Source organism: Palaemon carinicauda, chromosome 7 (genome assembly GCF_036898095.1).
Source record: "Palaemon carinicauda isolate YSFRI2023 chromosome 7, ASM3689809v2, whole genome shotgun sequence".
In the NCBI taxonomy this organism is placed as follows: Eukaryota; Metazoa; Arthropoda; class Malacostraca; order Decapoda; family Palaemonidae; genus Palaemon; species Palaemon carinicauda.
In genome coordinates this window covers 10,109,571-10,124,007 of record NC_090731.1, presented here as the reverse complement: position 1 = coordinate 10,124,007, position 14,437 = coordinate 10,109,571, and the positions used below count along the sequence as shown (strand labels likewise).

The 14,437-nt window shown below is 37.5% G+C and overlaps 1 protein-coding gene across 1 annotated transcript in view; it reads left to right on the top strand.

The window, feature by feature from the left end:
- HDAC4 (histone deacetylase 4) overlaps positions 1 to 11,344 on the top strand; it is a 57,245-nt gene extending 45,901 nt beyond the window's left edge. The window contains exons 15-22 of the mRNA XM_068376473.1: positions 3,472 to 3,654; positions 3,848 to 4,011; positions 4,127 to 4,246; positions 4,678 to 4,800; positions 5,330 to 5,470; positions 7,993 to 8,163; positions 9,138 to 9,277; positions 9,789 to 11,344. Coding sequence (XP_068232574.1) covers positions 3,472 to 3,654; positions 3,848 to 4,011; positions 4,127 to 4,246; positions 4,678 to 4,800; positions 5,330 to 5,470; positions 7,993 to 8,163; positions 9,138 to 9,277; positions 9,789 to 9,876 — 1,130 coding nt within the window. The 3' untranslated portion in view covers positions 9,877 to 11,344. The remainder of the gene's footprint in view (positions 1 to 3,471; positions 3,655 to 3,847; positions 4,012 to 4,126; positions 4,247 to 4,677; positions 4,801 to 5,329; positions 5,471 to 7,992; positions 8,164 to 9,137; positions 9,278 to 9,788) is intronic.
- Positions 11,345 to 14,437: the final 3,093 nt, after the last annotated feature.

The following is a 14,437-nucleotide window of genomic DNA, read 5'->3' as shown; positions in this document are numbered from 1 at the left end:
CAGTTCTTGGGTAGAAGAGGAGGGATCCGGAGTCGAGGAGGTAGACGGAATAGACATTTCCGTCGGTGTAGGAGTAGGAGGAGGGATGGACGAGGGAGCAGCTCCAAGCTCCGACTCGGTGTACTCCACCTTGTCTTCGTCCTCTTCGGCTCCTTGAGCCATAAGCGTCTTCTCCGTGTCTTCCGAGACGTCTGAGATCTGTTCATCATCCTCGGAATCTAAACGACACTCGTGCATGGACTGAGCCATGACCACATCAGGTTCCACCGTAATTTGGACAGTGGGGATCACATCTTTTGGTACCACTGAGTCAGGGGAGGCCTTAGGGAACAACAGGGACCTCAGTTCTTCGGTGGCCAGGTACGGTCCAGTAGCATTTTTCTGAAAGCCACGCACCCACTTGCGCAGCTTTTCGCGAGAAATGTCTCTAACCTCCGCTGAGGGAGGGTTATGGAAGGCCTCAACTAGGTGGGCCTGGCAGACCGTACAATCCAGTGGATTCCAAAACTTCAAATCCCCTTTCTTGTCTGCACAAGGGGCGTGAGTCCTGCAAGCCGTATGCCCGTAAAACTGCGGGCGTTTCACAGCGCAGAAGGCGAAGTCACACTTCATCTGCTCCTCCTGTGGAAGAAAGAGGAAATGAGTATGGGGGAGTCATAAGAATGGCTCTTAAACTAAGTTAATATTAATCATTAATTTTAACTTAAAGAAGGTGTGATGCATAGAGAATGAAAACAGTAAAGGAGAACATGCTCCATGCATCTCGCCCGGCTGGTTACCACAAGCTTGGTCCTTGGATAATCCAAATGACCGAGATCATTGGATATAGTTTCCTAGAATTCCCAGTATTTTGGAACTCCATGGAAAACCAAGGACAAGATTGGGATCGAATTCATTCGGTTCCCAGTTAAGAGCCAGAAGGCCTCATTAAAGGGTAACTGTTTCTGGCAACCAACCGCGCTAAGATGCACATAGCATGCTGGAAATAGAAGAATGCAAAGAGACAGCATGATCACTAATAGAGCAGTACTAGGTACTGATCTTAATAGCAGAAGCAGCTTATCTGTTTGCGATATAGGGCTATCCTAGTCTTATGATAGCTACAGTAAGGGGGTGCAAGTATTCTTGACGCCTCCGGGGCATCCGGCAAGCCGCCGGCATGCCGGAGCTCGCTCCAGCATAGATTCTGGCATTAGAACAGACAATTTTCAAAAGTCAGTTAAATACCAGGATGGCGGCCGCCGGCACAACGGCGGCACGCCGGCAGGAAGCGGCGGCTCCGGCAGTCGGAGGATGCCAGGTTGGTGACTGGGATAAGGATGGTAAAGGCAGTATCGGGTTGCCGGCAGTATATACCGGCACTCCGGTGATCGACCGGCAAGCGGACGATTAGATAGGAGTAGGAGAGCCGCCGGTGGTAGCCGGCGGCAGCCGGCAGTCCCTCGGTACACGGGGGGCTGGCGGCAAGGGTAGGGAAGTCACCAAGTAGGAGGCAGGTATTGCCGACAGTAGAGGCGGCAAGAGACCGGCACCCGGATAGATAGAGAGACAGGGGGAGGGGGGAAGGGATGCTGGAAGTACCGTCAGGGTTCCAGACATCCCTCCCCCTCCCTGAGGGGGTGTACCCATGATAGAGGCAGGCTCTAACATCCATGAGCAGGGGTCACTAGGGACCGGGAGCTAGGTAGCCCAAGGGAGGGCTAGGGAACACCCAAGAGGGGGGGGGGGGAGACTCCCATATGCAGAACTATACTAGTAACTAACCTTATAGGACACTATGAAGGTATATGTACCAGAGTGGACTGCACAAGGAAGCTCGGGTAGCCCTACTCTTCCACCCTAAGGAGGAGTTGTAGGACAGGGGACAGATGAGTATAAACTAACCTAAGCATAGGCTAGGCTATACAAGAGATAGGTGGGGAGGGAGAAGAGAGAAGTCTTCCCAGGAAGGGTTTCTGTACCAGAGCGGCCACTAAGGGAAGGGAGGACACTCCCTAACCTAAGATCAGGCTGATCGGCTAAAACAGTGCAAGAGTACCGTTTCAGCATGGAACAGAGAAACCTTCCTAACCCGACCTAGAACAGGGCTAAAAGTCCTGAACTAGGCAAGGAAGAAGACATATCGCTATTGCAGGAAAGTCATAGACTATCCTAGCCATAGAGGTAGGCTAGCCTAACCTCACTCTCAGACGCAGCCCTAAAGGGGGTTCATTCCTTTAGGGAGGACAGAGAGGCGATATATACTCTATTAGACAATTAATCCCTTTACTCAGAAAAGGGATCAAGGCTAAATAGAGGGAATGCCAAGGCAGGGGATGAAGGAAGCATATAGGGGTCCTAATATTAGGTTAGGCTAGAAAGAATCACTGACTAGCCTATCCCCTATATGGTCCCTGAAGGCGAAAACATTTGCATCACTGTCAAAAGTATTGTAAAATAATAATGCCACTATCTTCATAACTTAGTCTAGGATCACTAATAAATCATGCATGAACACTTGTATGTAGGCTCCTGGCCTGGGGGCTATAGTAGCCGACTGGTATGAGGTCAATCGATGACCGATAAAAAGCGTCTAAACACGATATAAAAGTTCCTAGCTATGAAGGCTAAATAAACTAATGTATTCGATTAGTATATAATGCCGGAAGCGTTGTTGTGGCCAACTAAATAAGACATGCATAACAACAACGACGCCATAAAATGGCGGGTCCGGTAGAGGCACAGCTCTGCCACAAAACATCAATTATTTCGAAAAGTAATATTTACTTTACGGCCAGAGCTTAATTAAACAATACTGGAACCTTGTACTCAACTTTCCAGAAGAAGGCGAGGCTGAAGGTAACGACATAGCGAAGATGCAAAGCGATAAAGATAACACAGGGAAAATCCGTCTAAGTAGGGCAGCTACTAAACAAAGGATGAAGACGGGCGTGACGTCATCAGAGCAATGGCGTCCGTTTGTTTACGTCTCGAGTATCAGTAGTAGCCACGAGTGAGATTAGCTGTGGAACGGCTCCCAGCTATTCTCAGCCCTTACACACCGAAGCATTAACTCTGTTCGGGGTGAAGATAGCTATGTGGCACGTTCAGACATGCGTGTCCCCTGTTGTATTACGATGTCTTAAAGGGAAACCTTTGAGATACTCGCTCCAGAAGTTAGAATTCTGTGATAACCTGTGGTTAAATTCTCTGGGAATATCTTAGTAGTCTTATACCCAAGGAAGCTACCAAACAGGAACCTTCCATCAGGACGCCATGGCTTGAGCCCAAAAAAGTACTTATAGGTTATTGGGACAAAAGCCTCATGGAAATGCATTATGTTACATTGGGTTTTCTTGAATATGATTTTATCATCAATTCTGTGAAGCAAATGTACTATTTTAATGAATGATTGTGCAATGCTTTAACATATTTTACCTATGCCACATCATAATCAGGGTAAATGTTGAATCTTGGTTTTTGTTCTTTCAGGTACCAATCCTTGGAATCGATCCCGACTAGATCCCAGCAAATTTGCTGAGCTACCTATTAAAAGTTTTGTAAGATTACATTGTGGTGGTGTGGGAGTAGATTCAGATACAACTTGGAATGAGATGCATACATCATCAGCAGCAAGAATGGCTGCAGGCTGTGTTGTGGATTTAGCATTCAAAGGTAAATTGAATTAGTGGCAAGAATAAATGTGGAATTTTAGTTTTGAAATAATAATGCTGGCAGTCATCCACTTCAAAGTATGTTTAAAGAAAAAATTACAATGCAAAACATGGAACCAGAAATCAAGATATTCATATTTTATTTGTTAATTCTAGGTGAATGTATTGATACATTGTTATCTTACCTCCCCCAGTTGCAACAGGAGAGCTACGAAATGGTTTTGCCTTAGTTAGACCGCCAGGTCATCATGCTGAACGGCAGCAAGCAATGGGCTTTTGCTTTTTTAATTCTGTAGCTATAGCAGCAAGACAGTTACATCAGAAGCTCAATATTGAAAAGATTCTTATAGTTGACTGGGTAAGTATTTTCTTACTGTGAATGTTTACACTTACTTTTTGCAGATTTTTTCAGTTAAATTGGGATATGTCCCAGTTTAAATATTCTAGCGTAAAATGTATGACTTATATTTCAGGATGTCCATCATGGTAACGGAACTCAGTCCATGTTCTTTGACGACAGAAATATCCTTTACATTTCCATGCATCGATATGATGATGGAAGCTTCTTCCCTGGAACTGGGGCTCCAACAGAGGTATGTGAATATTTTTTTTTTTACTGTAATTTCCAAGGTTTAGATCAGTTATAATGATACATTTCATTTTATACAAACTTTAATGTTTTGCATCATACTACTCTACTGGAAATCGTTGTAATTTTCTTTAATAAAATGCATTTTATTAAATTTTAATTCCTGATAATCCTATTAGTATTAGCCTCTAGAACTTGTGGTTTTAACCAGTCACTGTCAAACAGGTAATCTTAAGGAATTTTGGTCTTGTCTTTTCTGTGAAATTATCCTTTTTATAGACAATTTATCCAGTGTATGTTATTTCCTCCACATGGTATGAATTATATTTTATAGTAAAATTAGAGCACTTTCCTGCCTTTTTGTTATTTGCCATGTATGATACAGAACTATCAAAATAAAGTATTGTGCATAACTTAGGATACTTTTCTTTCAAGGTGGGTGAAGGTGATGGATATGGATTCAACGTAAACATTGCCTTCTCAGGTGGTTTGAATCCACCGATGGGGGATGCCGAATATATGGCTGCCTTTAGAACTGTAGTAATGCCCATTGCTAAGGTAACTGTTTTACAAGTTATTAATTTAAAGTCATGAGAAGTGATTTTTCCCTTACTTATATTTTCAATTTGTATAATGATAAGGAAGACTTTGAGATTATTATGATCATTCAATTAACTGACTGATTTTAGGGAAAAAAGAAAATTCATTTCAAGTCATTAAAAGTGATATTTTCCCTTGCTTTTTTTCAAATTCGTATAGTATTTAAAGAAGGATGTAGCATGATTATGATAATTTACTTAATCAAATGACTTGAGGAAAAACAATATATCTAAAAATTACATGAGTACTGAACTGCATATTTTTACTTTTGCATCATTGATGGAGGGTTTTTTCGATTCGTATTGGGTTAATGAAGGATTTAACATGATCATGATAATTTATTCAACCAAATAATTTAAAGAAAAAATCTTTCTAAAAATTACATGAATGTACTGAACTGCATATATTTTTTAATGCATCATCGTTGGAGGAAGATATTTTGAACCTTTGTTGTTCATAACTGAATTGATTCAATACCTTTTGACAGGACTTTGATCCAGAAATAATCCTGGTGAGTGCAGGATTTGATGCTGCAGAGGGTCATCCTTCTCCACTGGGTGGTTACAAAGTTTCTGCTAACTGTTTTGCTCACATGACCAAACAACTTATGACACTTGCAAGAGGCAAGGTAAGAGAATTACTTGTTTGTTTAATTTTTTAGTAGCTCTATTAGACTTACAGTATAGTACTGTATTTATTATAGTTTTTATTATTATTATTATTATTATTATTTGCTAAGCTACAACCCTAGTTGGAAAAGCAGGATGCTATAAGCCCAGGGGCACCACCAGGGAAAATAGCCCGTGAGGAAAGGAAACAAGGAAAAATAGAATATTTTAATAACAGTAACATTAGAATAAGTATTTCCCCAGTAAACTAAAAAAAATTTAACAAATCAAGAGGAAGAGAAATTATATAGAATAGTGTGCCCAAGTGTACCCTTAAGCAAGAGATGGGATATATGCTTTAATAATATATGCATAAATTTCTTGACTACTTTGTGGGTTTCCATTGTCTTGCCATTATTAGCAATATACGGTATTGTGTTACTCTTTTTAATTAGCTTTAACAACTTTTAGTATTTACTTTTAGAATCTCTTAAGACTGTTCTAAACTTTTGTAAGTATGGCTAGTGTAATTGTAATGTTATAAAGTATTTTTAAAACTATTTTTATAGACTAATAGAAATAGTAAATTTTTTTGACAGATTTTGTTATGTCATTAAAGGAAGGCAAGAATCATTTAGGAAATAACACTACAGTACCTCTTGTAGACTTAGAATATTAGTATGCAATTGAGCGTATTGTTTGACTGAAAATATTAATGGATAAATTCTTATTCACTATTGATTCTTGTACTGTAAAGATAAAAAAATAGAGATTTCTTATCATGGTTATTTGATACAGTTAGTGCTTGGTTAGTCAGATTTTATCAGTTTGAAAACCTTCTTAACCCTTTTACCCCCAAAGGACGTACTGGTACGTTTCACAAAAGCCATCCCTTTACCCCCATGGATGTACCGGTACGTCCTTGCAAAAAAATGCTATAAAATTTTTTTATCATATTTTTGATAATTTTTTGAGAAAATTCAGGCATTTTCCAAGAGAATGAAACCAACTTGACCTCTCTATGACAAAAATTAAGGCTGTTAGAGCAATTTAAAAAAAATATACTGCAAAATGTGCTGGGAATAAAATAACCCCCTGGGGGTTAAGGGTTGGAAATTTCCAAATAGCCTGGAGGTAAAAGGGTTAATACATTAAAGATCTGACTATTAGACAATGATTTATTGCAGCATTTCCCACTAAATTTCACCAGTGATCATGCACATCATTTTCATACAAATCGTAAGCTGTACTTGTGTGTCAGAGCTATGCGACCTTTGAAACTATTTTGTGTGTTTATACATCTATCCCCATATCATACGACCTTTCAAATTTTGCCTCGTATAATGCCGTCATACATGTATATCAAGCAAGCTACATTTTTTGCTGAATTGTGCCAATGACTAATGTTTGATAACAACTTATTTCTAATGTTGCTTGGGACTAAAATTTATTAGCGTATTTCATTACTTGCCAAATAAATATTTAATTTATAAATGCTGAATGTGATGTATGTTTAATGAAATTGCATTATATTTCACAAGTTTAGTAAATTTAGTTCATTTTGCCAGTTTACATTTAGGTCTATTATATGCTAATTTTTTTTTTCTTTATCTATAAGGTGCCTTTTTATTTATTGTTAGTTTACTTATAATATGTGCTTAGTTCATATGACATTTATTTTTCAAGCATACACATACACTTAATTTCTCTCTCTCTCTCTCTCTCTCTCTCTCTCTCTCTCTCTCTCTCTCTCTCTCTCTCTCTCTCTCTCTCTCTCTCCAAATGTTTAGTAAATTTTCTACAAGTTGGATTCAAATCAAAGTCGGATTGGCTAGAGCCCCCTTTAATTTGACTGAGCACTCTATATGACCTTGAAGGTGATGCGTCCATGGAATTTTATATATTCTCAAGATTTTCAGTATTTATGATTAAGTAATAATGAAGATCTATTGAGAAGTGTTTGTGAAGTTAAAATTCAGAAGTTGAAACGCTTCAAGTATTGAACTTTTTATTGTAATGTGGAAGGAACCTTCTAGTAATGGTGATTGAGAGAACCAAATTATAGTAATGTACTAGCTTGTTCTGCCTACTAGTTAATTCTTTAAACTTTGCAAAAACCTAAAATTAAATATTAACGGGAAAAAAGCATGTCCAAGTTTTTTAAGCATTAATTCTAAGGTTGCTTCTATATAAAAGCACACTCAGACTTATATAGATGTTTTGTATTTCTAAATTTTATATGGTCTTGAATGTATAATGGTGAATATCTTGAGAGCTTGTTCTCTCAAAATGCTAAAGATTTGTCAATAATACCTATACAGTATGTCATGCTTGTATGACCATAAGGAATTGCTTTAAACATAAATTTTTCAGAATATTTGCTAATGAATACAGTACTGAATAATCCTGATAGACCTTAATTTAGCTTAGGTCTTTTGGTATTTGTAGTATTACATAACCTTAATCTTTATTTTCCCTTAAACTACTACTGTAGTTCTGTAACACAGTATATATGGAGATCAATTTATTTACTTGTCCACAGGTTGTCTTGGCCCTTGAGGGAGGCTACAATTTAACTAGCATCTGTGATGCTACAGAAGCTTGTGTACGTGTGTTAACTAGTGACGAGGCTCCACCTGTTAGTGAGTCAGAGATGAGCAGACCACCTTGCCAGAGTGCTGTAGATACCTTACAAAATGTCATTGCTGTACAAGTAAGTATTATTTGATATTAATTCTTTATGTGCAGTTATGCAGTTATCATTTTGCTGTGCACATTTTTATTGAATTTTTGAAACACAGTAAAGACTATCTATATGAATTAATGTAATGTTTGTAGGTAAAAGGGTTAGGATGCCTTAGGTATGGAATCTAAGGTAATGTACTAGCTTTGTTAAACCCCAAAATTATACAAAAATTCTTCTGTCTCCAATAGGCCTATACACCAACAGTTAGCTTTAGTGTATCAAATGCAAACATTCAGATATGTTACCAATGATGTTATTACAGTAAAATAACAGTATTCGTATATTTTCTTATATAAAATTGTAGACTTACTGAGGATTTTAAGTTATAGTTTGACTTATTACAGTAGTTCAACAGAATTCTGAAACTTTCATCATACCTTTGGTAGCAAATATGAACACGGGATAGTGGTATATGTCATCCAGCTGCAGGAAAACTGACTGATATCTCAAAAATGGTAATAGTATGACTCTGTGGTGGGAGTAAGCAGTGAATATTAAAGTAGGAAGACCCTGGAAATCTTGGGAAAAAGTTGATAGATGAAGATTTCTAATAAGGGACAGAAATTGCTCAAGACTAAGGAGATTGGAGAGAGCTAATTTCACATCTGATTCATAAAAGAAAAAGATTATGTAAAAAGTTTAAGATTTTACTTATGCATTTTTGGCCTTTTGGAGGCTGGGGAGAGTATAATAATATTTTGTATACTGTATATTATTTTGCATTATACTCTCTCCACACCTAACGACACTCTTGTTTTAGTTCAAAAGCAACATCCCAAATTAAAAAATTTTGTATAAAAGAAAACTAGTGCTAGGTCTAGCATTTACTAAACCAATTGCAGATTGTTCTATAATATTGTGAAATTCATCCTCCAAGATTTTAAAAAAAAATATGTATTATTAAATAGTCCTGTCTACATCATTGAAATTTTATTGTACAGAGTATTCATTGGCCAGTAGTGAGAAGGCAGAGTGGAATGATTGCATTGTCAGCATTAGAAGCTCAGGGACGAGAGGAGGAACAGGAAACAGTTTCTGCAATGGCGTCACTGAAAGTTGATCCTCAGAATCAGTCATCACAGTATGTATGCTTTTTATACTGAATTTTTAAGATTAAAAATCTTACTTATATGGACATTATAACCGTAGTTTATACCTGTAAAAATCAGAACTGATTTCCATCACATTTAATGATATATAGATTTAACAAGACAATTTTCTATTGCCATTTTTATTTTGTATTCAATATTTTAAAAAATCTAGTTTTAATGTAAGCACAACTTTTGCTCTACATGATGTATATTCAAGAAATTTATGTCTTTAGTTTTATGAACAAAATTTGTTTAATTTCTGAAGTTGATTACTAGGAAATTTTTCCTTTTCTCTCTACTTTAATACAAGATTAAACATGCAAAATGTAAGTTTGATTGCAACCCCAATTTATGCAAATGGAATTAATTCAACTATAAGATATTCAGACGTTAAATTGATTACAAGTACAAATTTATTATAATTCATTTTCATAGTTTCAAGGGATCTTTTAAAAGATGGAGAATGTTTAAATTGATTGTGTGTTATCTGTTGTATTACAGAAGTCCCGAACCTGCACCAAAAAGTCCAGCCACTGAAACTCCAAATGATGAGGAAGAACCCATGGAAGAAGACACGGAAGTGAAGTAACAAAAATAAAAGAATATTAAAACAAACATTAAGAATATCTTGAAGTCCAGAGTGTGTACTAGAATCCAGAAACACTGTTACCCATTAATTTTAGGCCTTCACTGCCTCCCAGATACAGTGCTGTGAAAGCAGTGTACTGTGTTTGCATTTCAATGTGCTGCTTGTGGTTGCCCCTCTGCAGGTAGAGGGGCCCCGGGCACGCTCCTCTTTGCCGAGTGACCAGTGATATTTAGTGTTAATTGTTCCGGTGTGGTAGATGTCTGTACATCACCCAGTGATGAAAACTGTAAAGAAGGTGGTTTGTGATGATATTTGCCGAGTGAACCTGACGCTTGGCAGCAGTGTCTTTGACTCTCCCCATATTGGGTAGGGCACTGGAACTCTTTCAGGCAGTGATGTGAGTCAAGATGTGATGAGTGCCCATTGTTCGCATTTGGGCTTGTTCGATGAACCAAAGATTAGGTAGATTTTTATGATGTGCATACACGGTGTCTTAAATTTCTTAAGGTTGTAGTGTTCCATAGGTAAACAAGACTGAGTTATGACGTCATATTTATTGATGAACCACATTTATTTTCATTACATAATATGAGAGTAAGTTTGTATGTACTGCTGAGAAGCAGTTTCCTGACTGAATGTGCAGCCCAGTGCAAATGTATTTCAAAATACAAAATGTCATTATCATTGGACCAGCCTCAAGCTAAATCATGACACCTTAATACTTGTGCCAACCACTTAACAGATGTTTTTCTGTTGACAGACTTTAACTTTGAATATGTTAGTATTCATATAGTGTTTAGTAGATAAATGTATAATATACATATATATATTATATATATTCAATTTTATGTATTTCAGATTTTATTTGTTCACCTCACCTGATGGTGTAAAATTTATGTCACTTAAGTGCACAAAACATGTTACTTGCAAGCCTTACTTATTAGCGGAAAGGTTGGGTGGTACCTATTTGCATTGGAATGCTTCTGGGCATATTGTCATGGAACAATTTACAGATTTTGTGCCAGGATGTTACGTCAAAGGCTTGACCTTTGCAAATTGGGGTAAAGTGCTCCTCTTTCCACACTTCTGCCTTTCTGTACTATATCTTGTCACCTAATGCATCTCAGTAAAGAAAATTATAAAGAAAAAAAAAGGACCCATAGAAGCCAAACTGTTTGGAGGGTAAGGGACCCAAGATGCCTTTCTGGGACCTTACTTGTACAAATCCATAATTACCTCTACAACTACACCAGGCTCACGAGCACTAGTCAGAATCACAACCCCCTGTCCACAATAATTCAGGCATGTAAGATGTGTGTTCTGGTACTACTCAGCTCAAGGCTTTACAATAAAGGACCAGCCATTCATATGGTTTCAGGAAGGCATGAGCATCCCCTCCTGTATCCTGTATCTTGTCCTTGTATGGTCACGGTGTCCACATAATAAACTGGCATATGTTCAACAGGTACTAATGTTTGTTTCTTTTCCTTTTCCACTTCGATTCATTGCATAAAATATATCACCCCTTTCACTCACTCAGCCTTTGTAAATTGAGACTGTTACAGACTTTTTAATCCGCTTCCAATATTGTTACATAATGGTAGTCTATACTGTATATTTAATTTTCAGGGAATGGTTCTGATTTCGGTGTCCTTTTGGAGCCACGTAATTCTATTCTATCGGAATTTGTTGAAATAAAAGGAAAGAAATGTAAAAATGACAAGCTGAAGTTACCTGTAAACGGAAATATCCATAATTGGCCATAAAAGATTTAATGGAAAACAAAATAATAGAGATACAGTGCATACTGTGCTGTATGTCAAGAATTTTGCACACAACTGATAGTCCAAAGATATATTATTGATATCAGACCTTACCAATGTAAAACTTTGGAAAAAATATACTAGATATTTTTTGTTTTACTCTAAAGGCTGAGAAACGCTTTGCAACATGTTTTTCATTATCATTATGTGGAAATATATTTCATAGTGTAGTGATTTTCTTCTCATTGCAAAACTGAATACTTTTATTCTAGCTGTGGTATTTTCTAAGAAGCAAAACCTTCTTGATGGAAAATACCTGGTTTGTAGCTTTTCTCTCCACATCTTCAATGAAAATTGTATACCCCACATCATCATCCATTTTCTGTGACTCGGGAAGATTGTTCATAAAAGAATTATTTTTAAATGTCAAGGGAGTTATTACAGGAGGCCCTTAGGTTACGATGGTTTCGAGTTACTACGATTCACCATTACAGACAGGCTTCCAAAATGTACTTGTCATGGAGTACAGTATTGCATTAAGCGTAAGTTTAGCATTAGTTCTCCATCTTTGTTTACTATACGCAATTGGGATTTTGGTGCTGCTCTTTTACGGATATTTTGTACCTTTTTTTACTGTGCGTCAGGTCTGTAAAGCATAAAGGAGGCTCTTCTGATGGCATTGCATCTGAAAAGAGGAAAGCCATTCCAATGGAACTGAAAGTGGCCATAGTAGAGCAAAATTAACCATAGGAATAAAGGAAAGGAGTTGTTTTATTATATATTACTTTTTGTCTACTAGTACTGTATTGTGCAAATACACTACTGGGTATGGTACAGGTATTTGTATGTCTAGGGTACATCAATTTATGAATGGTAAGGGACTATATATCATATACATATAGTATGAATGAACGATTGTATATGTGTAGAATATGTTATGTACATAACATGGAATCTGACTTGAAGCGAAAATCTACTTACGACACACTATTACTCGGAAAAGCGGGACGCTATACCCAAGGGCTCCAACTGGAAAAAATAGCCCAGTGAGAAAAGGAAATAAGAAAATAATTGAACTACAAGAGAAGTAATAAATAATTAGAATAAAATAATTTAACAGTAATAACATTATATTAAATCTTTCATATATAAACTATAAAAACTTCAAAAAAACCAGAGGAAGAGAAATAAGATAGAATAGTGTACCAGAGTGTACCCTCAGGCAGGAAAACTCTACCCCAAGACAATGGAAGACTGTGGTACATAGGCTATGGCACTACCCAAGACTAGAAAACAATGGTTTGATTTTGGAGTCCCCTTCTAGAAAAGCTGCTTACCATAACTAAAGAGTCTCTTCTACCATTACCAAGAGGAAAGTAGTCACGGAATTGTTACAGTGAAGAAGAATTGTTTGGTAACCACAGTGTTGGCAACTGTATGAGGACAGGAGAATGTGGAAAGAGTATACCTATTCGGTGTTATGGGCAGTAGGTTGGCCAGGGCACCCGCCACCCGTTGAGATACTGCCGGTAGAAAGTTATTGGGTCCTTTGACTGGCCAGACAGTACTACATTAGGTTATCCTTCTCTCTGGTTACGGCTCATTTTCATTTTGTCTGCACATACACCAAATAGTCTGGCCTATTCTTTACATATTCTTCTCTGTTCTCATACACTTGACAACACTGAGATTATCAAACAATTTTTCCTCACGCAAGGGGTTAACTACTGCAATGTAATTGTTCAGTGGCAACTTTCCTCTTGGTAAGGGTAGAAGAGACTCTTTAGCTATGGTAAGCAGCTCTTCTAGGAAAAGGACACTCCAAAATCAAACCATTGTTCTCTGGTCTTGGATACTGCCATAGCCTCTGTTGCTTGAGCGTACACTCGGGCACACTATTCTATTTAATTTCGCTTCCTCTTGCTTTTATAAATTTCTATAGATTATAGATAAAAGATTTATTTTAGTTTTATTGTTCTTAAACTATGATCTAGATTCTCTTTCGTTATTGTGTTGAGGGCAACACTGTCGCTTAAATAGCCGTTGTGAGGAAGCACTTGCCTCACTGTCCCTCAAATGGAAACCATGTTTCAATGTTTGCCAATCAAGTTAAATGTTCCATGCACTAAAGGGAACTTGCTTTCAGCATGGGAATGATCCTGTGAAAACTAGGCAAGTTGATTATTGTGCTCTTCCCCTTTAATAATTCATATAATCGATCAATTTCTATGTGATGAACTTGAAAGCTCTTGACATCGTTAAGCTTCCTTTTTTGATTCAGAGTCCAGTAATCCAACTCTTAATAGTGGTAGTATTGATCATGACCGCCTTGTTGCCTAACCTAACCTCACTACCAAGTATTCTAGAGTTGATAGTGTTATTTTCAGTAAGGGTTCTGAAAGTTCGCTGCGTAGTACAGATTTGAAAGCCTCTCGCAGTCCCTTCTGCTGCTAAACCCTTGCATTGCTGCAATCCTAATCGCTCTATAAGACAAAAATATTGTAAGGCAGAAGACAGAGTTGGTAGTTTGGATCCTAATATCCTAATACTTCCCTACCCTCTTAACGCCCCTAATCAGTGGGGAGGAGGTTGGGCTTGTATAGGAACATCAGGTGAGTATAGAGATAAGAAATGTTATTATTAAAATTATGTTGATTTCAATGAACCTCCCCTGATATTTATACTGCTACTCCCAAACTTTACAGGTGACTGGTAGCCAATGAAGGAAAGAGATTGCGTATTTAGTTTCTATAATAAATTAAATAAAATCCTAGACCTACCTCTAGCCTAGGCTTCTA